General features: G+C 42.2%; 1 protein-coding gene across 1 annotated transcript in view; it reads left to right on the top strand.

Annotated features, from left to right (window-relative positions):
* Window positions 1–15,746: 15,746 nt before the first annotated feature.
* The window catches only part of rasa2 (RAS p21 protein activator 2), a 202,400-nt gene continuing 191,620 nt past the window's right edge, over window positions 15,747–26,526 (top strand). Inside the window, exon 1 of the mRNA XM_043702829.2 lies at window positions 15,747–15,876. Coding sequence (XP_043558764.1) covers window positions 15,822–15,876 — 55 coding nt within the window. The 5' untranslated portion in view covers window positions 15,747–15,821. The remainder of the gene's footprint in view (window positions 15,877–26,526) is intronic.

Here is a 26,526-nt window from a genome sequence, read left to right as displayed (position 1 = left end):
CACTTATCAGGATTAAATTCTACCTGTCATTGCTCTGCCCAATTTACCAGCTATCAATCTTCTCAGTTGTTATTCCTCCATTAGTCCCAGATATAACTTTCTGCACTTGCAGAACTTAGGTTGGATTTTCACCTGACGTTTCTGGGAATGAATTCAGCCTTTTAGCACAGTGACTTCAAAACTGGTCCACATCCACTGCTGTGTATGGGTTAGTAGGTCTGATGGTAAGCTGTCCTACCATCCAAGAGGTGAAAATCTTGCCTGTCGCAGTGCTGAAACTGAGGCAGGATTGTGCCATTGGGATTAATCCCAACTCTTACTTTTGGCGTCTGAGTCAAAAAGTCTAGCCCCAATGTCTCAGGTTTGGTTTTGTCCTCAGACTGCTTTGTCTCTAACCTCTCTTTCATTTGAAATCATCTCTTAAATGATAGCTGCAGGAAAAGAAACACATGACCCACTACTGCCCTCTTGCTGTGTTTTAAGAATCATACCATTGAAAACAGGCCTGTGTTTATTTTTAGCTGCTGTATGTGCATCCTTAACAAAACTGAAATGTAGTTATATTAAATTGTATCCATTTATCCCAGATAAATTTAACAGATTATTTTTTCTAACAGAATCTGAAAGTCACTGCTGTAATTTTAAATATACGCTAAATCTACAAACTTCTTTCCAAACCAAACCAATGTTTTGTGGCACATTGGCTCACATTTCTAAATATCCTTAGACAAATGGCAAGTTGCAGGTCATCACAAGCTTGCTGCCCAGTAATATCTAGCCTACGTTTTGAAGGGTTTTGATAGAGTAAATAAGAAGAAATTGCTTCCAATGGTAGAAATGTCATTAACTGGAGGATACAAAATTAAGCTAATCATCAAAAAAAGGTAAGATGGGAATTTATTTGCATCACAAACTGATATGAAGCTTGGAAGGATGATGGAAGCATTTAGTGCAATCTTTCAGAAAGAAATTGGATAAATCCTTGGAGATAAAATTACACCCTATACAGCAAGTGCAGGGGACTGGGACTAATTGAGTATCTTTCCAATAGCAGAAACACAATGGTCTGTTTGGTCTTCCTCTGCATTGTAAAATCTTTTTGTTCTGTAAAACTCTTTGTTCAATTTCAAGATTTATTACCATTTTAAAAGTAAATTATAAATACAATTACTTATGAAAATAGTGATGATCAGTGGCAATGCTAGCTTGATTAATATACTTATTTTGTTGACAGGAGCACTCTGAATGATCGTATGACACTACATTTTATTGTGTTCAAAGTTAAATATCACAGAGCACCAGGTTATTGTCCAACAGGTTTATTTGGAAGCACTAGCTTTCAGAGTGCTGCTCCTTCCTCAGGTGGTTGTATTGTGTTGCTGAAGAAGAGCTGTTATTAAGCTGAGTTTATCCTAGGAGCGTTAAAAAATTTAATCTATGTAAATGCAAACATCCTGAGAAGTAAATCCCAGATTAATTAGAAATGTTGGGAATGTTTGTAGAATGATAGTAAAGTTCAAAATCAAAAGAATCCGTATAATATGACTAACTTACTTTCTTCTTATGTTCTATATTCAGTACTTAGATGTGCAACTTCAGAAATATTCACGCTAAATGTGAGACTCATATTCTGAGTCAGTAAAACACAGACTGGTGGTTTGCTAAATTATCTTTGTTTTTCTGTTTCTCCCATCTAGTTGTGCTGACTCAGTTCTGCAGACTTCGCCATTGTTCAAATTTCAGCTAGTTTGACTAGAGTCAGTTTTAACCAGCTTTACTGCCCTGAGTTTTGCACCTCAGACCAAGTGATTTGTAAACATAAATGAGCTACAATAATTTTTCTTGACACTCATTTTGTAAAAGGATAACACCAATTATTGATATATCACGGCTTTGGATTTGATGAATTGGATAAATATTGGATTTACCAAAATGTTTTTTTTCCTTAGATCCACTGATGCAAGTACCTTTTGAAATTGTTTAATGTTAAAATAAGTCACATAGAAACTGAAAATAGGAACAGGGATCATTCAACCCTTCAAGCCTGGTCTGCTATTCAAAATGATCATGGTTGACCATTCAACTCAGTACCTTGTACACACTTTCTCCCCATGCCTTTTGATCTCTTTAGCTCTAATAGCCCTATATATTAATTTTTTCTTGAAACATTTAATGTTTTGGCCTCAACTACTTTCTGTGGCAGGCTCATCACCCTCTGAGTGAAGAAATTCCTCCTCATCTTAGTCCTAAATGGCCTAAACAATATAATTAAACTGCAGTCCGTTGTTTGAACTCCCCATTCATTGGGAATATCTTTCCCGCATTTACCCAATCTAGTTCTGATAGAATTTTATTGGTGTCCTTCAAATGAGTAAAAGCAATGGTTACACCCTCATAATAGCGAGGTTGTGGAGGTCACAGCAGAATGTAATGAATATGCAAATATGCTCTGGAGGCTTTGGAACATAGACCAGAGAACATAGAACAGTTCAGCACGTTACAGGGCCTTCAGCCTTCAATATTGTGCCGAGCTTTTACCTTACTCTAACATTAAACTAACCTACATACCCTTCATTTTACTACCATCCATGTGCCTATCCAAGAGTCGTTTAAATATCCCTAATGTATCTGTGTCTACTACCATTGCTGGCAATGCATTCTGCACACCCACCACTCTCTATGTAAAGAACCTGCCTCTGACATTTGCCCTGAACCTTCCTCCAATCACCTTAAAATTATGCCCCTCGTGATAGCCATCTCCACTCTTGGAAAAAGTCTCTGGCTAGCCACTCGATGTATGCCTCTAATAATCTTGTACACCTCTATCAGTCACCACTCATCCTTCTTGCTGCAATGAGAAAAGCACTCGCTCCTTCATCCTTTCTTCATAAGACATGCCCCCAGTCCAGGCAGCATTCTGGTAAATCTCCTCTGCACTGACCTCCTCTGCACTGTCTCTAAAGCTTCCACAATCTTCCTATAGCAAGGTGACCAGAACTGAACACAATATTCCAAGTATGGTCTAACCAAGGCTTTATGGAGCTGTGGCAATAACCTCACAGCTCTTTAGCTCAATTCCCCTGCTAATGAAAGCCAACACACCATACACCTTCTTAACAGCCCTATCAACTTGGGTGGCATCCTTTGAGGGATCTATAGACCTGGACCCCCAGATCCTTCTGTTCCTCCACATTGACAAGAATCCTGCTTTTAACCCTTTAATCTGCATTCAAATTTAACCTTCCAAAATGAATCACTTCACACTTTTTCAGGTTGAACTCCAGCTGCCACTTCTCAGCCCAGCTCTGCATCCTGTAAATGTCCTTTTTCAACCTACAAAAGTCCTCTACACTATCCACATCTCTACTAATCTTTGTGTCATTGGCAAACTTACTAACCCACCTTTCCACTTGCTCATCCAAGACATTTATAAAAGTCACAAAGAGCAGAGGTCCCAGTACAGATCCCTGTGAAACATCACTGGTTACCGAGCTCCAGGTTGAATACTTTCCATCTACCACCACCCTCTGTCTTCTGTGGGCCAGCCAATTCTGTATCCAGACAGCCTAATTGCCCAATATCCCATGCCACCTCACTTTCTGAATGATTCTAACATGGGGAACCTTCTCAAATATTTTACTAAACTCCATACACATCACATCCACTGCTCTACCTTCATCAATGTGTTTTGTCACATCCTCAAAGAATTCAGTAAGGCTTGTGAGACATGACCTGCCCCTCACAACACTGTGCCCTTGTTAATCAAGCTCTGCTCTTCCAAATAATCATAAATCCTGTCTGTCAAAATCCTCTCCAATAATTTGCCTACCACTGATGTAAGACAGGCAGGTCTGTAATTCCCAGGGTTACTCCTATTCCCTTTCTTGACCAAAGGAATAACATTTGCCACCCTCCTATCATCTAGTACTATTCCAGTGGGAGGTTTGTAGGGGTGCCCACTGAATATACCACTTAGTAGAATCAATATTTAGTGACAGATTTGCTTTCATCGTACGACCACCGTATCGTCAGGTGGCAGAGGGTTGTCATCAATCTTGTATAGAAGGAAGCATCCCTTGTATCCAAATAGCCAGTCTGATTCTTCAAAGTAGACAAAGTTAGCTGAAATGGGAGACTATCACAAGGTAAAGACATCATTATTGCTGCCAGGATGAGCTTTCATCAACGTGATATCTTGTACATAGTCACACCCTTACAGTTCCTGTACCCCTCCTCTTGATATGTGTGACCTGTAGAGCCATGTGTACGCAATTGATGGCTCCCTGAACTATTGGGAATTCTGTTATCTCGATAAAGCTACATTATAGTTTAGCTTGGTTCTCTGTGAGAGAGCAAAAATGGTGAGTTCTCCTTTCTTTGCATTATTGACTTCTGCCATTTGGAATGATCAGACTCATGTATGTTTTGAGTTACGGTGCCTTAAATGGTCATTGCATAAGTGTGAGGCTTTGTGTCGTAGTGAAAAAGATGACTTGGCTCTAGACCCAATTTTTTGGTGAATCATAGCTGCTTCAGGCATTGATCCTGGCTACGGTGAGGTAGGAGGAAGTGCTCCCTGAAGCATGTACTTTCTGTGGAAAATCATCCTACTCCTTCCCTTGTAAGCCTTTACTCTTCTAGTCTGTTGTATTGCATACTCAAAGGTATTGCAGTCACAGCCCCCGTAATCTTTGGATAGATAGGAAACCAAAATCTCAGCCCTCCCAGTGAAAACTTTTATTTTATTCATTCATGGGACATGGGCTTTGCTGGCTGGCCAGCATTTATTGCCCGCCCCTAGTTGCCTTTGAGAAGGTGATGGCGAGTTACCTTCTTGAACCATTGCACTCTATGTGCCATTGGTTGACCTTTGGGAAGAAATTCCAGGATTCTAAGCCAGCAACAGTGAAGCAACAGTGATATATATATTCAAGTCAGGATGGTGAGTGGCTTGGAGGGTTACTTGCAGATGTGGTGTTCTCTTGTGTGTTGCCCTTCTAGATGGAAGTGATCGTGGGTTTTGAAGGTGCTGTCCAAGGATCTTTGATGAAGTGAATGTCTCACCAAATCCAGGAACTGAACACAACATTTCAGCATTTGTACAAATTTTTCATGGAAGAAATAAATAAAAAGCACTTTAACTGCAAGTTGGATGAATATGTTTTATATAGCAATCATATGGTTGTTCCCTCAGACAGGTGAAAGCTTGTTTAGCTGGTAGAAATTAGCACAGGCATCCAGTGACCACCAGTCAAGTTTCAAAAGCAGACATCAGCTCAACCGGAATAGTTGTTTGATATAAGATCAGCCCCTCTCCCGTTGAAAGCTTCCTGCACAGATGCAGCAAGCCTTTGCCACATCCTTTATCAAAGTGGCTGAAAAAACTATGCATGCCATTTTCTGACCACAGGATTTCCATCGTGCTGGCACTGACATCGATTTAGGGCTTAATTTTACAGCTTTGATCTTTTTAACAAATTCCTACAATAAGTGACATTACATTCCAGGTTGACACTAGAAATTACTCTCTTTTCCTGGTTTTTGTATTATGGTTCAAATAATATGTAAGTATAGCATAATAATTCTTATGATTTGTCTCAATAAGAATTTGTTTTCTGTAACCCAATGTCTTTATAATTTCTGACTGGGATTTTCAATTACCCTTGGTGTCTGTAACAGCAGTAGGCACACTTCGAATGTCACATTCCTGGATGGTATGTCAGTACCCTGATGCCTCCAGGACACGCTGGAATTTTCAAATGAGGCTGTGAGTTGGAGGGAAAGTTGGAACAACTCTTACCTCAAATTAACAAGGTATTAAGCTGCTGAGGGAGATTGCTAACAGGTCATGGAGATCAGGAAGACAATTTCATCTGTAAATTGTGAAATCCGACCAGTTTGGTGCAAGTTTGTGCAGAGATTCAATGAAGGGATGATAGGTAACTTGTTTTGTCATGATAAACATTTTTAATCACCAAGTGTTTTTGTGTGAGATTGAATGCAGTATCTTCTAGTTGGCTGTTTGACCACTTCTCAATACAGTGAGACTCATCTCATCTGTAAGACAACAACATGCCCCATCATGGCTACCATATGCTGTTTGCCATTTGTGTGCTGCAGGATAGAGAAGCAGGAGGCTGGAAGAATACAGGAAGCCAGGCAGCATCAGAGGTGGAGAGGTCAACTGCAGGCAGCTCCTGTCTCCTGGATAGGCTTAGCACCAGTTATAGCATCTACATTTCAAAACTGCATCCCGAGCAACGTAGATGTAATATGGTATCAGGACCCAGAAATTATCCAGGCATTGGCTTTCCCACAAGGATTGAATATCAAGCCAAACTGCTGGTTATTGGTTTAGTTTTGTCTATCTATGTTTGAAAGTCTTTCCTCTTTTGCCTTTAGTATTTCCGTTTACATGAAATAAGTTGTCAATAGGATCGAGGTGCTGCATAAAACCTCTGCAGGACGTCTCTCTTAATGATTATTATTGGTGTTCCAGTTCCTAGTTTGCCAGACATGACGTGGTGTCATGTCACAGTTGTTTTTGGATTTCCTCTAGCCTAAATAAATAATGCTTTTAATTATAGAATGCACCATTATGCCCAAGCATGTAAAAGTGATTAAATACCTTAGAAAAACTGCAACTTCAGATTGTAATAAGACCGTAGCAGCTATTCTGCATCACTAATCTATCACACAACCATTAAATGACCAATTACTCTATTTTGGTGTAACAGATGAAAGAGAACTGTTGGCTCTTCTTCAAATGAAACCTCATTTTTGAGTGCTTGAGCAGAATGTTGGGTCTGCATTTTATTCAAAGGATGGTATCTCTGACAATGTAGCATTTCTTCAGTATTACACTAGATTGTCATTAAATTTACATTCTCAAACATTGATATGGAACTTGCAGCCACAGCTTTTTGACCTTAAAAGCGGGTGTGTTACCAATGACTCAAGTTGGAACATGCTGGGATTCCCAGAGGTATCAGGGAATTCTCCAACATTCTGAAACCTGATTACTCTGACCTTTCAGAATCACTCCCCTGCCTTGTTCCCAATTAAGGTGCACACATTGGCACTGCCATTAGTTTGTTGTTTGACTTAGAGTCATAAAATCACGCAGTACAGAAATAGACCCTTCAGCCCAACTCTTCCATGCTGACCTGGTTTCCTAAACTGAACTAATTCCCTTTGCCTGCATTTGGCCCAAATCCCTCTAAATCTTTCATATCCACGTACCTGTCCAAAGATCTTTAAAATGGGGAAATTTTACTCACCTCTACCATTTCATCTGGCAGCTTGTTCCATATTTGTACTACCCTCTCCATGAAAACATTGCCCTTCAGGTCCCTTTTCAAACTTTCCCCTCGCACCTTAAATCTATGTCCTTTAGTTTTGGACTCCCCAAAGACCTTGACTATTCACCACTATGCCCCTCATGAATTTATAAACTGGGAATATGTGACCCTGACTATTCCACTCTATTTTCTGCACTGGAACTATAAATTAACTAGGTGTCAAGAAACAAAGTACAACTGCTAAACTATGAATAGGCTGACAGGAGAAGTCTGGCTTGTGTTGATCTGTAGTGTGGGAAGATACACCAGTTCCAAAGACAATTTATTAGATATTATTAAAAAATGATCCAATAAGTGCTTTCTTTCATTTTGTTTCAGACCTTTGTCAGTCTTTTAAAGCATAACTTCTTAGAGTCATAGAGTCCTACAGCACGGAGACAGGCCGTGGTCCAAACTGGTCCATGCTGACCAAAATGTCAATCCACGCCAACCCATTTTCTCTGCACTTGGCCCATATCCTTCTAATCCTTTCCTATCCAAGCATTTGTCCAAATGCCTTTTAAATGTCGTTAATGTACGCATCTCAATCACTTCTGTGGGCAGCTCATTCCATATGTATACCACCCTCTGTGTAAAAACGTTGCCCCTCAGGTTCCCTTTTATTCTTTCCCCTCTAACCTTAAACTGATGTCCTCAAGTCCTCAATAGGAAAAAGACTGAGTGCATTCACCATACCTGTGCTTCTCATGATCTTATACGCCTCTATAAAGTCCCCCCTCAGTTTCCTACGCTCTAAGAATAAAGTCCTAGCTTTTCAAACCCCTCCCTATAACTCTGACCATTGAATCCTGGAACCATCCTTTTAAATTTCTTTTGCACTCTTTCCAGTTTAATAACGTCCTACCTATAACAAGGTGACCAAAAATGAACACAATACTCCAAGTGCGGCCCCACCAATGTCCTGTATAACTGCAACATAACATCCCAATTTCTATATTCAGTGTCCTGATTGATGAAGCCTTCTTCACTGCCCTGTCTACATGTGACTCCACTTTCAGAGAAATGTGAACCTGAACCGCAAGATCTCTCTGTTCCACTACACTCCTTAAGACCCTACCATTCACCATGGAGCTCCTACCTTGATTTGATTTTCCAAAATGCAAGACCTCACACTTATCCATATTAAACTCCATTTGCCATTTCTCGGCCCACTTCCCCAGCTGATCAAGATCATGCTGCAATTTCTGATAACCTTCCTCACTGTCCACAATACTGCCTATTTTAATGTCTTACATAGTTTTTGGTTCAATTCTAATAATTGCTTGTTGAAAATCATTAACTGTAGAATTATACGCTGTGCTCTGACTCTCCAAATCAACATTATATACTTTTTCAATTATTCCATGCCTTGTTCCAACATTCCATGCAATTATTCTATTACATCCAGGCTTTTTGTACCTTTATACCTAAGATAATATGAACAGATTGTGAGTGTTAGATTTCTACTTTGAGTATGCATTTAATAGTTATCCTTGGTTCCCTAGAGAAGCTACTAAGGCCCATGTTCTTAGTTAATAGAGTCACAGAGCATGGAAACAGACCTTTCAATCCAACCAGTCTACGCCAAACTAAACTAGTCCCACCTGCTGTGTTTGGCCCATATCCCTCCAAACCCTTCCTATTCATGTACTTATCCAAATGTCTTTTAAACATTGTAACTGTACCTGCAGCTATCACTTCCTCTGGCAGTTTATTCCATATATGAACCACTCTCTGTAAAACAGTTGCCCTTCATGTTCTTTTAAAATCTTTCTCCTCTCACCTTCAAAATTTCCCCCTAGGTTTGAACACCCCACCATACGGGAAAAAGGAGTTTTGTTTTTTCGACTCCTCAAAGAAGTCTTTTGTATCTTGCCCAACTGAAATTTGTTTTGGTGTTTGCATCACACATTGCATACAATACCCTTGTTTTGTGGGGAGTCTTCGAGCATAGGTGCATTATATCACTGGACAGAGGTTACTATGCCTAAACTGATGATAGTAGGACTGGAGTCAGCAGTACTTATACCTTTGAGTCATGCTGTGCCAGTTTGAAGTCCCACTCCAGTACAGAAATCACAGCTGACACTGGAATGCAGTACTGAGGGAGTGGTGCAGCATTGCAGTTCCCAATTTCTGAGATCCCAACTGCTTTCTTAGTTGAATGGGCCACAAGGATTTGTGCTGGGTCCACTGCTTTTCGTCATTTATATAAATAATTTGGGTCTGAAGATAAGAGGTATGGTTAGTAAGTTTGCAGTTTACACCAAAAGTGGAGATGTAGTGGACAGCGAAAAAGGTTACCTCAGAGTACAACAGAGTCTTGATGTGATGAACCAATGTGACGAGGAGTGGCAGGTGGAGCTGCATTTGAAAAGGCAAAAACATATAATGGTAAGGTCCTAGGGAGAGTCGCTGAACAAAGATGCCTTGGATTGCAGGTTCATAGTTCCTAGAAAGTTTTAGGTAGACAGGATAGCAAAGAAGGCATGTGGTATGCTTGCCTTTATTCATCAGTTCATTGAGGTTAGGCGTTGGGTGAGACTGTATAGGATATTGATTCGACCACTTTTGGAATACTGCACTTAATTCTGGTCTTTCTGCTACAGGAAGGATGTTGTGAAACTTGAAAGGGTTCCGAAAATGATAACAAGGATGTTGTCAGGATTGGAGCGTTTGTGCTGGGGCTATTTTCCCTGGAGCACCAGAGGCCATTGGGTGACCTTATCGAGGTTTATAAAATGGTGAGGTCATGGTTAGGGTAGATTAGGTCTTTACCCCAGGGTGGGGGAATTCAAAACTAGAGGGCATAGGTTTAAGGTGAGAGGGGAAAAATTTAAAAGGGACCTAAGCGGCAACTTTTTCATGCAGGTGCTGGTGTGTTTGTGGAAGGAACTGCCAGAGGAGGTGGTGAAGGCTCCTACAATAACAACATTTAAAAGGCATCTGGATGGGTATATGAATAGGAAGGGTTTAGAGGGATATGGACCAAATGCTGGCAAATGGACTAGATTAATTTAGGATATCTGGTTGGCATGGACGAGTTAGACGTAAGGGTCTGTTTCCATGCTACACAGCTCTATGAAAAAGATCTGATGGCACTATTTAAAAGGAAATATCAGGGGAATTATTCCTAATGTTCTGATCATTATTTATTCTTCAATCAACATACAAAATCAGTTTACCTTATCATTATTACATTGTTGTGAGTTGGGATTTATTGTGTGCATATTTTCTACTGCATCTCCTACATTTCAACATGCTTCAAAATTGGCTGCAAAGTGCATTGAAAGACCAGGAGTCATGAAAGGTACTACATAAGTACAAAGTCTTTCTGTTTTGGTTGGATGTGGACTCACATTTTACTTGATTAGGAGGCCCGGCTTCTGGGTTACTAATCTAGTAACATAACTATTCATATATCAATATATATTTTGGCCCAAGTTCAATACAGACGCTGAGATTGAGTCCTGAATTTCTCTACTCACCACGTTGCCCCAATCTAGTTCAACTCATATTCTAATTATTTGTCTTTTTTTAAATGAACTTTTGATCTGGTACTATGTTTCACCAGATTCTTTTAATTCTTAATTTTATTACTAGTATTTTGTGGAATTTTATTGAAGTATTCATGAAAATATTCATGAATTATATAAACATTTGTTTTACCAACTTATTGACTACTAAGTTCTTTTTAAAAACACTTGTTTTTGAAAGTGAACATTCCTCTCATGGAGAATTTCATTCTTCTTAGGAATAGTTTGATTTTAGCGTAGGCAGTTATGCAATCATGGGTAATTGTTCAGCCAACATAATTTGGCACAGGAAGTTGACTATTCTTGAAGCTCAACTCAAATTTGTTTCACAGTTGTTTCAAAAATAGACAATAGACAATAGGTGCGGGAGTAGGCCATTCTGCCCTTCGAGCCTGCACCGCCATTCAATATAATCATGGCTGATCATTCCTAATCAGTATCCTGTTCCTGCCTTATCTCCATAACCCTTGATTTCACTATCTTTGAGAGCTCTACCCAACTCTTTCTTAAATGAATTCAGAGAGTGGACCTCCACTGCCCTCTGGGGCAGAGCATTCCGCACAGCCACCACTCTCTGCGTGAAGAAGTTTCTCCTGAGCTCTGTCCTAAATGGTCTACCCCGTATTTTTAAGCTGTGTCCTCTGGTTCGGCACTCACCCATCAGTGGAAATATGTTTCCTACTGCCAGAGTGTCCAATCCTTTCATAATCTTATACGTCTCAATCAGATCCCCTCTCAGTCTTCGAAACTCAAGGGTATACAAGCCCAGTCGCTTCAGTCTTTCAGTGTAAGGTAATCCTGCCATTCCAGGAATTGACCTCGTGAATCTACGCTGCACTCCCTCAATAGCCAGAATGTCTTTTCTCAAATTTGGAGACCAAAACTGCACACAGTACTCCAGGTGTGGTCTCACCAGTGCCCTGTATAGCTGCAGAAGCACCTCTTTGCTTCTATACTCAATCCCTCTTGTTATGAAGGCCAGCATGCTATTAGCCTTCTTCACTACCTGCTGTACCTGCATGCTTGCCTTCATTGACTGCTGTACAAGAACACCCAGATCTCTCTGTACTGCCCTTTTACATAAATTGATTCCATTGAGGTAGTAGTCTGCCTTCCTGTTCTTGCCACCAAAGTGGATAACCATATATTTATCCACATTAAACTGCATCTGCCATGCATCTGCCCACTCACTTAACTTGTCCAGGTCACCCTGTAATCTCCTAACATCCTCATCACATTTCACCCTGCCACCCAGCTTTGTATCATCAGCAAATTTGCTAATGTTATTGCTGATACCATCTTCTACATCATTAACATATATTGTAAAAAGCTGCGTTCCCAGCACGGATCCCTGCGGTACCCCACTGGTCACTGCCTGCCATTCCGAAATGGAGCCGTTTATCACTACCCTTTGTTTCCTATTAGCCAACCAATTTTCAATCCAATCTAGTACTTTGCCCCCAATACCATGCACCCTAATTTTACTCACTAACCTCCTGTGTGGGACTTTATCAAAAGCTTTCTGACAGTCCAGGTACACTACATCTACTGGATCTCCCTCGTCCAACTTCAGAGTTACATCCTCAAAAAATTGAAGAAGATTAGTCAAGCATGATTTCCGCTTCATAAATCCATGCTGACTCTGTCCTATCCTGTTACTACTATCCAGATGTGCAGTAATTTCATCCTTTATAATAGACTCCAGCATCTTTCCCACCACTGAGGTCAGACTAACTGGTCTATAATTTCCTGCTTTCTCTCGCCCACCTTTCTTAAAAAGTGGTATAACATTAGCCACCCTCCAATCCTCAGGAACCGACCCCGAATCTATTGAACTCTGGAAAATAATCACCAACGCATCCACGATTTCCCGAGCCACCTCCTTCAGTACCCTGGGATGCAGACCATCAGGCCCCGGAGACTTATCAACCTTCAGACCTAACAGTCTCTCCAACACCAAATCCTGGCAAATATAAATTCCCTTCAGTTCAGGTCTGTGTCTTCCCCAGTGAACACAGATCTGAAGTACCCATTTAATTCCTCTGCCATTTCTTTGTTCCTAGTAATATATTCCCGTTTCTGTCTTCAAGGGCCCAATTTTCGTCCTAACTATTTTTTTGCCTTGCACATACCTAAAAAAGCTTTTACTATCCTCCTTAATATTCTTGGCCAGTTTACCTTCGTACCTCATTTTTCCTCTGCGTATTTCCTTCTTAGTAATCCTCTGTTGCTCTTTAAAAGCTTCCCAGTCCTCAGTTTTCCCACTTATCTTAGCTATGTTATACTTTTTCTCTTTTAACTTTATATGTTTCTTTACTTCCCTCGTCAGCCACGGCCGCCCATGCCTCCTCCTGGGATCTTTCTTCCTTTTTGGAATGAACTGATCCTGCAACTTCTGCATTATACACAGAAATATCTGCCATTGTTCCTCCACGGTCATCCCTGCTAAGGTATTGCACCATTGAACTTTGGCCAGCTCCTCCCTCAGAGCTCCATCGTTCCCTTTATTCAACAGAAGTACTGTCACTTCCGAGTGTACCCTCTCCCTCTCAAATTGCAGATTGAAGCTTATTGTATTATGGTCACTACTTCCCAATGGCTCCTTCACTTCGAGGTCTCTGACTAATTCTGGTTTATTACACAATACCAGATCCAGAATTGCCTTCTCCCTGGTCGGCTCCAGCACCAGTTGCTCTAAGAATCCATCTCTGAGGTACTCCACAAAGTCTCTTTCTTGAGGCCCCATACCATCCTGATTCTCCCAGTCTACCTGCATGTTAAAATCCCCCATAACAACTGTAGTGACAGTTAAAGCCAGATATTAACATTTCCTCAGTCTCTTCATCCCTGCCAAAGTAGAATATCTCGTGCTAATGTACATTTTGGGCAGAATCAACGTTAATCAAAAGACAAAGAATGTATTTTTGTTCAATATAATGTGTTCCTAGTTCAATTGTTTCTAAATTAAAAATGGCAAAACAGTTTATTGAAGCTACCTTACATTGTTATCACTCCAGAAAATGAAAGGTAATAATTCAAAAGTAAAACTATACTTTGAATACATTTCCAAATAAAAATTGGTAACAACTGCTGCTGGGAATAGGAATTAACTAATGTATGGATGGATCAAGGAGTGGCATTTTAGTATTTGACAGACCGATTGAACATTTTTTTGTCTGAATTATAAGTGTTACCTTATCCTTTCTACAGAGAGTAATTTGATCAGAGTATTCGAGAAGATTTATAGCTCAGGTTGTGGATGAGGTTGTTGACTTGCTTGCTGAGCTGTTATGTTTGTTCGCAGACGTTCCATCATCATTCTAGGTAACATCATCAGTGCTCTTCCGGTGAAGCACAGGTGCATTGATGATGTTACCTAGAATGGTGATGAATCGTCTGCAAACAAACTTACCAGCTCAGCAAGCAAGTCAATAACCTCACTAATTTTTATGTATGTGGAGAAAATGGAAGAATGTTGCAGAATAAAAACTGGTTGTATAGTCTTGCCCATCCAAGTTGTTTTCCATCCATATTCTTATTTATCAGAGATCATGTATTTAACTTTGTTATAAACACGATGTTTCACCTTAGTTGATTTCCATCCTCTCTTGCATCATCAAGGCTCGTGAGACAGCATTTTTCACACCTACAAACACCGCCAAGTCGAAGGGCAGCAGATACATGGGAAACGATCGTGACTTGGAAATATATTGCCATTGCTTCAGCATCAAGAGTAAAAATCCTTGAATTCCCTCTTTCATGGCATTGTGGGTCAACCTGCAGTGCATGGATTGCAGCAGTTCACGAAGACAGGTCTTCTCAAGGGGCAATTATGGATGGGCAATAAATGCTGGCACAGCCAGTGATGTGCAAGTCCCACAAATAAAAAGCAAGATCAGAAATTCCAGTGTTGGGCGACTGTCTGTGTGGATTTTACACATTCTTCCTGTGACTGCCTGGATTTGCTCCAGATGTTCCAGTTTCCTTCCACAATCCAAAGATATGCAAGTTAGATGGATTGTCTGTGCTAAATTGCCCATAGTGTTCACGGATGTGTAGGTTAAGTGCATTGGTCCATAGGATAGAGGAATAGTTCTGGGTGAGATACTGTTCGGAGGTTCAGTATGGATTTGTTGCGCCAAAAGACCTGTTTCCATAACCAAAAGAGAAAACGCTGGAAAATCTCAGCAGGTGTGGTAGCATGCTATTTTCCAGCATTCTCTCTTTTGGTTTCAGATTCCAGCATCCGCAGTAATTTGCTTTTTTTAGACCTGTTTCCATACCGTATTGTTCTATGAGAAACTTTTCCTGAAACAGCAAAGATTTTGCGACGTGATCTTTAAATGAAGTAATCATCACAGCAAATATGTCCAATCCAGCCCAAAGAATCTTAGAATATTAAGAGCTCAGAAGAAGGCCATTCAGCCCATCGTGTCTCTACACATTTTCTACAATAACTTGTCAGTTCGTGCCCTGATTTCCAAATTCTCACGTTCTGATGGTTGGATAATGAAGAAGGAAAATCAGCTCTGTATGCACCTCAACTGAGTCAGGTTGCCTTTTAGGGAGACTCAGTCTCTATATTTTGGAGTCAGTTTTAGAACAAACGACGACGCCTCGCGCTCAAATCCCGCACGAGGACAGGCGCTCGCACACGCACAACCACGCCTGAAACACGCATGCGCACACTGACTGCCTCCCCCCCCCGGGCCCGGGGAGACGGAGATGTATACGCACTTCCGCCCCAAGGTGTGGGATGAGCGCACCGATGCGCATGTGCATGCGCGGCCTGACTGGTCCCACCCCTAATGGGAGCCGGACGGAAGGGTACGCGCAGGCGCGGTCTGCGCTCCACCTGCCCCCCCCCCCCCCCCCCCCTTCCTAGTGGCCGTCGACGGATGTGAGGGATGCAAGATGTACAGTAGGCGAGGGCCGGCGGCGAGACATGGCGGAAGAAGATAAAGCGGTTCGCATCTTACAGAGCCTGAGGGGCAAAATCTGTGAGTGCTGTTTGATTGCTCTCCCTCTCTCTTTTACCATTCCCTTTCGGCCTGTTGCGTCTCCTTCTACCCGGGCTGTTGCCCTCGGCCCGGCCTGTGGGGAGGCCGGGGCGCCGGCTTCTGGAGGTGAGGCACCGGCCGGGGAAGGGGAGAACCTCTCGGCTCAGGGTGGGCCGTCTCCCTATCTCCCTCCCTCAAGTCTCACCGAGCATCCCGTGCGTTTGTGAGGTGGCCCCTACTCCTGATCTCCTTTTTGTCGCGGTTGAAGTTTAAAGAGTGCGTGTTGCTCCCGGGGCTTTCGGAGTTCTGATCTTGAACCACATTGCCTGTAACCCCCAGAGTATCTGCAGTCCTCACTTTTTCCTAAGAATAGGAGACCCCGGGCATCTCGAGAATTACCAGAGTAAACCTGATGATCTGAAATTCCGGTATAACTCCGTTTGAATGTCTTGAATTAAATCGGTTTGACACCCGAGTGTCAGTATCATTTTGTAAATAATACAACTGAGACCTGAGCTGACCCATGTCCTTTCAGTGTTCTTTCTGTGGGGCAATAGTAGTAGAATAAACTTCTTTCGGTGTTTTATGTCCTCGTAAAATTAAAGTTGAGGTATAGATTAGATTAGATTAGATTACAGTGTGGAAACAGGCCCTTCGGCCCAACAAGTCCACACCGACCCGCCGAAGCGAAACCCACCCATACCCCTACATTTACCCCTTACCTAACACTACGGGCAATTTAGTATGGCCAATTCACCTACCCTGCACATCTTTGGATGGTGGGAGGAAACCGGAGCACCCGGAGGAAACCCACGCAGACACGGGGAGAACATGCAAACTCCACACAGTCAGTCGCCTGAGGCGGGAATTGAACCCGGGTCTCTGGCGCTGTGAGGCAGCAGTGCTAACCACTGTGCCACCGTGCCGCCCACCGTTGCAGTCAGTAATGGTTTTTTTAATGTTTTGACATCGTATGCATAAAAAACCGAACACTAAATTAGCACACAAAAAAATGACCATGTAATATCGAAAGTATAGATTTTTGGGATATTTAACATTTTTAAAATGGCCAATTTTTATTTGTTCAGTGTAATATATTTATTTTTCATGCTCGCAATTAGTATTGATCCTAACATTGTTGTCTAGTGTATATTGCAGCAATCTGGTTATTATACTCCAATTGATAGTAACTTTTTGTAATTTATCAGTGCAGATTAAAGTGCTTTTCTGTGTGCGATTGGTATAACTGTTTCCTCCTATTGGTGTCAATACACTTTTTATGATCTGTTTTCCTTTCGATTTATGTAAGTGTCCATTCCTTGCTCATGACCATTCTTATTTATCGTCAAGCTAGTCACAACGTAAAGTTTCACTGGTTCTGATGGTAGTCACAAGTTAAAATGTGTTTGTGAAGTTAACTCTTTTTGCTGTGCAACTGTAGTGTTATTTTAAGCCAGTCTATTGCTGTGCGCAAAGATTTGTGAATGTGCTAATGCTTTTGGCATGCTTGAATTTGTTGTCATAGAGTCTTAGCGATGTACAGTACGAAAACAGACTCTTTGGTCCAACTCGTCCACGCTGACCAAATATTCGATCCTAATTTAGTCTCATTTTGCAGCAATTAGCCTTATCTCTCTAAACCCTTCCTATTCATACAACCATTCAGATGCTTTTAAATGCTGTAATTGGATCAGCCTCCACCACTTCCTCTGGCAGCTCATTCCATACATGCTCCACCCTCAGGTTGGTGTTCCCCAAAAGGAAACCCTGGATGAATCATGACATCTAGAACCTGCTAAAAACCAGGTGTGAGGCCTTCAGATCAGGAGACCCACTCAAATAGAAGGAATGTTATGGTTCTGCTCGCCGAACTGGGAATTTGTGTTGCAGACGTTTCGTCCCCTGTCTAGGTGACATCCTCAGTGCTTGGGAGCCTCCTGTGAAGCGCTCCTGTGATCTTTCCTCCGGCATTTGTAGTGGTTTGAATCTGCCGCTTCCGGTTGTCCGTTCCAGCTGTCCGCTGCAGTGGTTGATAAGCACATTGACCTGGACCTGGACCCAATATATCGACCACTGCAGCGGACAGCTGGAACTGACAACCGGAAGCGGCAGATTCAAACCACTACAAATGCCGGAGGAAAGATCACAGAAGCGCTTCACAGGAGGCTCCCAAGCACTGAGGATGTCACCTAGACAGGGGACGAAATGTCTGCAACACAAATTCCCAGCTTGGCGAACAGAACCACAACAACGAGCACCCGAGCTACAAATCTTCTCCCAAACTTTGAAATAGAAGGAATCCAAGTATGACCTTCGCATAGCCATTAAGACAGCCAAGGACCAATACTGATCCAAACAGATACCTGGCGACTATGGACTGAATGACATCACAGGTTCTAAAAAGAGAAAGTGCAAGATAGCAGATGATGACACGTCCCTCCCAGATTGTCTGAACACCTTCTATGCTCGCTTTGAGCAGAATTTCAGCAGAGAGGTAACACCTATTCCGACGAGGTCCTGACAAACATATCCCAATAGTCACTGCATCAGAGGTCAGATCAGTTTTCCTTCGTATGAATCCAAGGAAAGTGATGGGACCAGAGGGAGTACCAAGCGTAGATCAACTGGCAGAGAACTTCTCGGACATCTTCAACCTCTCCCTGCAGCAGGCCACTGTCCCTGCTTGTTTCAAGAGACCAACATCATCCCAGTGCCTAAGAAGGCTCATGCAGCATGTCTCAATGACTACCACCCAGTGGCCCTAACTTTGGTCATGAAGTGTTTTGAAAAGCTGGTTATGGCATTAATCAACTCTAGCCACCCCACTACTCTTGACCTACTGCAATTTGCCTATCGGACAACTGATCCACCTCAGATGCCATATTACCTGCCCTTCACTCATCCCTATAACATGTTGACACCAAGAACAGCTACATAAGAGTCCTATTCATTGACTACAGTTCAGCCTTCAGCACAATTATCCCCTCGAGGCTGATTGATTGATTACTAAACTTAGTGATCTCGGACTAAGCCCCCACTCTCTGCAACTGGATCCTCAGTTTCCTGACCCACAGGCCACAATCAGTGAAGATTGGGGGCAATATTTCATCGTTACTAATGCTCAACGCTGGAACCCCCCAGGGGTGTGTACTCAGCCCCCTACTGTACTCACTGTATACCCATGACTGCGTCGCCAATTTCAGACTAATGCCATTTACAAGTTTGCTGATGACACCACCATGGTCGGTCGAATCTCAGATGGTGACGAAACAGAGTACAGACGGGAGGTAAGACCTAGAAGAATGGTACACGGAGAACAACCTAGCTCTGAATTCCGGCAAAACCAAGGAACTAATTGACTTTCCGCGGGATGCTGCTTGTGCCCCCTCTACACATTAACAGCACAAAGGTGGAACGAGTAGAGATTGTCAAGCTCCTGTGAATGGTCATCCACAACAAGCTTTCTTGGACTCTTCATGTGGATGCAGTGGTTACAAAGGCCCAACGAAGTCCCTTCTTCCTCAGGCAGCTGAGGAAATTTGGCATGACGACGAATACCCTTGCCAACTTTTATAGGTGTGCCATTGAGAGCATTCTGGATGTATCACTATCTGGATTGGCAACTGTACCATTCAAGATTGAAGATGGTTACAAAGAGTGGTGAACTCGGCCCAGGCAATCACAAAGGCCAATCTCCCATCTATAGAATCCATCTACCAGGCCCGCTGTCAAGGAAAGGCTGCCAGCATTCTCAAAGATCCATCCCACCCTTTCAATGATTTTCTACAACCTCTACCATCGGGGAGAAGGTACAGAAGCCTGAACACACCCACCAGCCGGTTTCAAAACAGTTTCTACCCTACTGTTGTCAGAATACTGAATGGACTTCAAACTCTTAACGTTTGTCTGTACCTGTGTTTTTGCAGCTGTTTACCTATTATTTACTATCTATACTACTTAACTCTGTGATCTGCCTATATTACTTGCAAGACAAACCTTTTCTCTGTGCCTCTGTACACATAACAATAAATTTAAATTCAAAAGTTGCCTCTCAGGTTCCCTTATCTTTCCCTCTCATCCTAAACCTATACCCTCTACTTCTGGACACATCCCCCGGGAAAAGACCTTGTCTATTTAATCCTTACCATACCCCTCATGATTTTATAAACCTGTATAGGGTCACCCCTCAGCCTCTGCTCCTGGGAAAACAGCCCCGGCCTATTCAGCCTCTTGATATTGCTCAAATCCTCCAACCCTGGCAACATCCTTAAATCTTTTCTGAACCCTTTCAAATTTCACAACATCCTTCCGATAGGAAGGAGACCAGAATTGCAGACGATATTCCAGAAGTGGTCTAACCATGTCTTGTTCAGCCGCAACGTGACCTCCCAACTCTTGTACTCAATACTCTGACCAATAAAGGAAAACATCCCAAATGCCTTCTTCACTATCCTATCTACCAGTGACTATACTTTCAAGGAACGATGCACCTGCACTCCATGGTCTCTTTGTTCAGTAACACACTATAGGTTCTTATCACTAAGTGTGTAAGTCCTGCTCTGATTTGCTTTTCCAAAATGCAGCACCTTACATTTATCGAAATTAATTAAACTCCACCTGCCACTCAAATTGGCTTGTTCTCCATGTATTCCATGAGATCTAACCTTGCTAACCAGTCTTCCATGAGGAACCTTGTCGAATGCCTTACTGAAGTTCGTATCGATCACTTCTACCACTCTGCTCTCAATCCTCTTTGTTACTCAGTCAAGTTTGTGAGACATGATTTCCCACGCACAAAGCCATGTGACTATCCCTTATCAGTCCTTGCCTTTCCAAATACATGTACATCCTGTCCCTCAGGATTCCCTCCAACAACTTGCCCACCACCGATGTAAAGCTCACCGGTGTATAGTTCCCTGGCTTTTCCTTACCACGTTTCTGAAACAGTGGCACCACGTTAGCCAACCTCCAGTCTTCCAGCACCTCAACTGTGACTCTACTCCCCTATGAATCTGCACTCCAAAGTCTTTGTTCAGTAACACTCCCCGTGGACTTTATAAGTCCTGCGAAGATTTGCTGCCCAAAATGCAGCACCATGCATTTATCTAAATTAAACTCCATTTGCCATTCTTCAGCCCATTGGCATCTGATCAAGATCCTGTTGTAATCTGAGCTAATCTCTTTTGCTGTCCACTACACCTCCAATTTTGTTGTCATCTGCAAACTTACTAACTATACCTCTTGTGCTCACATCCAAACCTTTTATGTAAATGATGATAAGTAGTGGACTCAGCACTGATCCTTGTGGCACATCACTGGTCACAGGCCTCCAGTCTGAAAAACAACCCTCCACCACCACTACCACCGTCTTCTACTTTTGAGCCACTTCTGTATCCAAATGGCTAGTTTTCCCTGTTTTCAGTCTCCCATGGGGAACCTTGTCGTATTTCCCCCATGTAGTCTACTTCTCTTTTCCTGGCCTCAATTGATATTTATCATTATAACCAATCGAGTATTTCCAGATTCCCGGCTTTAACAATCTCACTTTCTGACCAGCTTTAATGCAAACGAATGTGTAAAGTAAAGAAAAAAAATTACATTTCTGTTCTACCTTCAATGATCTCATGAACTCTCATGATTAACTACTAATGATTTATTTCTGGTATAATTGCTGGCGTATGGAAAATTAGTCAGCCAATCTGTGCACAGCAAGATCTCTCGCTTGAAAGAATTGGTTGATTTATTATGAAGTTAGTTGAGTGATGAATATTGACCAGAACCTTAGGGAAACTCCTCTTGATGATATGATCCAGAAATCAGGATTAGTTTTCTCTTGTTTGCTGATGGCACTGAACGTTACTTCACCATCCACCTCGACCTCTCAGTTCCAAGTTATTGGATTTGTTATTTGACTTAATTAGGGATGATGGAGTATAGTGGTAAAACAGTGAGGCTAGTCATCCAGAAATCCAGCCTAATATCCTGGGCTAACAGTTAACAGCCCATCATAACAACTCAATTCAAAATCTGGAATAAAAGCTGGTTTCACGAATGACCGTTCTTTGCAAGTTGCTTCATAGGTAGACAGGGTGGTAAAGAAGACTTTTGGCATGCTCGATTTGGAGATGCTGGTGTTGTACACCCCAGTCCAAAGTTAAAAATCTCACGACACCAGGTTATAGTCCAACAGGTTTAAATGGAAGCACTAGCTTTCAGAGCACTGCTCCTTCATCAGGTGGTGCTTCCAATTAAACCTATTGGACTATAACCTGGTATCGTGTGATTTTTAATTTTGTCATGCTTGCTTTATTGCTCAGACCTTTTGAGTAAAGGAGTTGGGATGTCATGTTGCTGTTGGACAGGATGTTGGTAAGGCCACTCTTGGAGTACTGTGCACAGTTCTTGTCACCCTGCTAAAGGAAGAATATTATTAAATTGGAGAGGATGCAGAAAAGATGTACAAGATTGTTACCGGGACTGGAGAGTTTGCGTTATAAGGAGGGGGGCTGGAAAGCTGCAGCTTTTCTTCATTGGAGTGTAGTAGATTAAGGGGTGACCTTATAGAGATTTATAAAATCATGAATGCAGAGATAAGGTGAACAGGAAGGGTCTTTGCCCAATGGTGGGGCTAGTTCAAAACTAGAGGGCATATTTTTACAGTGAGAGGAGTGGGTTTTTAAGTGTGTTCCATATGTGAAATGAACTGCCAGAGGAAGTGGTAGATGCAGGTACAGTTACAACATTTAGACCATAGGACTTGGGAGTAGAAATTAGGCCATTCAGCCCATCGAGTCTGCTCTGCCTTCAATCGTAGCTGATAAGTTTCTCAACCCCATTCACGTGCTTTTTCCCCTTAACCTTTGATCCCCTGGCTTTACTTCCACTCCTATGTCTTATGGTCTTATACTCAAAAATCAATCTATCTATCTCAGTCTTAAACCTACTCAAAGACCTGGCCTCCGCAGCCTTTTGTGGCAATGAATTCCATAGATTCACCACTCACTGGCTGAAGAAGTCTCTCCTGATCTACGTTCTAAAGATCTTACCCTTAACTCCAAGGCTATTCCCTCTGCTCCTAGTCTCCTACCAATGGAAACATCTTCCCAACGTCCACTTTGACCAGGCCATGTAGTATTCTGTATGTTTCAATTAGACACAACCTCCTCCTTCTAAACTCCATCGAGTATAGACAGAGTCCTCGAACATTCTTCTTCATAAGCTTTTCATTCCTGGGACCATTCTTGTGAGCCTCCTCTGACCATGCTCCAGGACTAGTACATCCTTCAAGATATGGGGCCCAAAACTGTGCACAATACTTGAATTGTGGTCTGACTAGAGTCTTATATAGCCTCAGAAGTACATCCCTGCTTTCATATTTAAATCCTCTCAAGATAAATACCATCACTGCATTTGCCTTCCTAACTACTGACTCAACCTGCAAGTTTACTTTGAGAGAATCTTGAACGTGAACTCCCAAGTCTCTTTGCACTTCAGACATCTGATTTTTTTTTCCCCCATTTAGAAAATAGTCCATGCCTCTATTCTTCCTACCAAAGTGCATGACCTCACAATTTCCCATGTTGTACTTCATCTGCCACTTCTCTGTACACTCTCCCACCCTTGGCCAAATCCTTCTGCAGCCTCCCTGCTTCCTCAATGCTACCTGTCCCTCCACCTATCTTTGTATCATCTGCAAACTTAGCCAGAATGCCCTCACTTCCTTCATCTAGATTTTTAATGTATGAAATGAAAAGTTGTGGCCCCAACACTGACCCTTGTGGAACACTACTTGTCACCAGCTGCCGTGCTGTGAAGGGCCCTTTTATCCCCACTCTGCGTTCTGCCAGAGAGCCAAGCTTCTGTCCATGCTTGCACCTTGCCTCTTACACCATGGGCCCTTACCTTAAGCAGCCTCCTGTGTGGCACCTTGTTAAATGCCTTCTTGAAGTTCAGGTAGAAAACATTCATTGGCTCTCCTTGGTCTAACCTGCTCATTACTTCCTCAAAAGTTTCTAGCAAATTTGTTAGGCAGGACCTCCCCTTGACTAAACCATGTTGAGTTTGCCCTATTTTACTATACACTTCCAAATATTCCAAAATCTCATGCTTCATAATGAATTCCAGGATCTTACCTACAACTGAGGTTAGGTTAATCAGTCTGTAATTTTCTGTCTTTTGCCTTACTCCCTTTTTAAACAAGCATGTCATGTAAACGACTTTCCAGTCCTCTGGGACCCTCCTTGGTTCTAGTGATTTCTGAAAGATTGCCACTGATGCTTCTGCTGTCTCTTCAGCTGTCTCTCTTAGAACTCTGGGGTGTAGTCCATCTGGTCCAGGTTATTTATCCACCTTCAGGCCATTGAGTTTTTCTAACACCTTCTCCTTGTTGATGGCTAGCATACTTAGCTCCGACCCCTCCCTCACGTGAAGCTTTGGGATATTACTCGTGGTTTCCGCTGTGAAGACTGACACAAAATAATTACTCAATTCCTCAGCCATTTCCTTGTTTCCCACGCCTATCTCTCCGTTGTCATTTTCCAGCAGCCCAGTATTCACTTTTGCCTCGTTTTGCCATTTACACATCTAAAGAAACTCTTAGTTGTTCTTTGTATTACTGGCTAGCTTACCCTCATTCAGCCATTCGAGCCTGCTCTGCCATTCAGTGTGCTCATGGCTAATCGTCCAAATCAATACTTTGTTCCTGTTTCTCCCCCATACCATTTGATCCATTTGGCCTTAAGAATGATATGTAATTCCTTGAAAAATATTTGGTGTTTTGTCTCAATTGCTTTCAGTGGCACAGAATTCCACAGGCTCACCGCGCTCTCGATAAACAAATTTCTTCTCATCACGGTCCTCAATGGCTGACCTCATATCCTTAAACTGTGACTCCTGGCTCTGGACTTCAAGATCATCAGGAATATTCTTCCTGCATTTATACTGTCCAGTCCTCCTTCATTCTTTTCAATTCTAGTCAATATTGTCCTAATTGATCCAGTCTCGCTTCGTATGTCAGTGCTACCATCCCCAGAAATCAGTCCGGTATACGTTTGTTGCACTCCCTTCGTAGCCAGAGCATCCCTCTTAAGGTAAAGAGGCCTGAACTTCATATGTTGCTCCAGATATGGTCTCACTGAGGCCGTGTACCAATGCAGCAAAATGTTTGCTCCTGTGCTCAAATCCCCTTACAATGAGGGCCAAAATACAACTTCCTGTCTTCACCACTAGCTGCATCTGCATACTTACTTTCAGGGACCGGAGTACAAGGCCACCCAGGTCTCATTGCATCTCCCACTTTCTCAGTCTGTTGCCATTTGGATAATTGTCTGCTGCCTGTTTTTACTACCCAAGTGGGTAACCTCATTTATCCACTTTTTACTTCACTTTCCACATCTTTTGCCAATCACTCAACTTGTCCAATCATACCGAAGCATCCATGTATCCTCATCACAGCTCACCCTTCCATCCAGATTTGTGTTGGCTACAAACCTATAGATAATCTATTTAGTTCCCTCCTCTATGTTATTAGGTAAAGTCACCATGTTCAATAGGACCAAGTGCTGCTCTTCCATCCAAATGAACATAACCAACCAACTGGATCCTAGTACTGATCCCATAATTGTTGTCTGTCATTCAGAAAAAGACCCTTTTACTGCTTTTTTTTTCCTAGCTGCCCATCAACACTCTCTTCATGTCAGTATACTAACCCCAATCCTATGCACTTCAGTTTTACATTTAATTTCTTTTGTGGGACCTTATCCAAAGCTATTTGAAAGACCAGACAAACCAGATTCACTTGATTTGCCCCTACTAACTCTATTTATTACATCCTGTCAAAATTCCAGTGGATTTGTCAAGCACCATTTCCTTTTCATTAATCCATGCTGACTGTCTGATCCTGTCACCATTTTCCAAGTCCTCTGCTATTGATCTCTTAGATTGGACTGTAGTGTTTTCCCCATTATAGATGTCAGGTCAGCAGTCTATAATTTCGTATTTTGTCTCTACCTCTTTTTTTAAATTCTGGGTCACATTAACAACATTCCAATCCGTAAGTCTCATGCAAAGTCTGTAGAATTTTGAAAGATGACTACCAAAGCACCATTTGCTTGGCTGTTTTCTTAAGTACTCCAGGATGTGGAATATCAGGCCCTGGGAATTTATCAGCCAGAGCCAAGCAACACTTTGATTTTAAAATTCTCAACCTTGTTTTGAAATCCCTTCATGACCTAACCTTGTCCCTTCCTGCTCTGTCATGACTTCTAGCCCCACAATATTGTGACATCTACACTTACCTGACCTTAGGCATATACTCTAACTGCTGAACCATTGCTCAGGTCTCTCTCTCTTTCTCTCTCTCTCTTTCTCTCTCTCTCTTTCTCTTTCTCTCTCTCTCTCTCTTTCTCTCTCTCTCTTTTTCTCTCTCTCTCTCTCTTTCTCTCTCTCTCTTCTCTCTCTCTTTCTCTCTCTCTCTCTCTCTTTCTCTCTCTCTCTCTCTCTTTCCTCTCTCTCTTTCTTTCTCTCTCTCTCTTTCTCTCTCTCTCTCTCTCTTTCTCTCTCTCTCTCTCTCTCTCTTTCTCTCTCTCTCTCTTTCTCTCTCTCTCTTTCTCTCTCTCTTTCTCTCTCTCTCTCTTTCTTTCTCTCTCTCTT

The sequence above is a fragment of the Chiloscyllium plagiosum genome, unplaced genomic scaffold (assembly GCF_037043375.1).
Source record: "Chiloscyllium plagiosum isolate Xiang-an unplaced genomic scaffold, Cpla_swu_hap1 HiC_scaffold_13, whole genome shotgun sequence".
In the NCBI taxonomy this organism is placed as follows: Eukaryota; Metazoa; Chordata; class Chondrichthyes; order Orectolobiformes; family Hemiscylliidae; genus Chiloscyllium; species Chiloscyllium plagiosum.
Note: the sequence above shows the minus strand (reverse complement) of the source record. Positions and strands in the feature narration are given on the sequence as shown.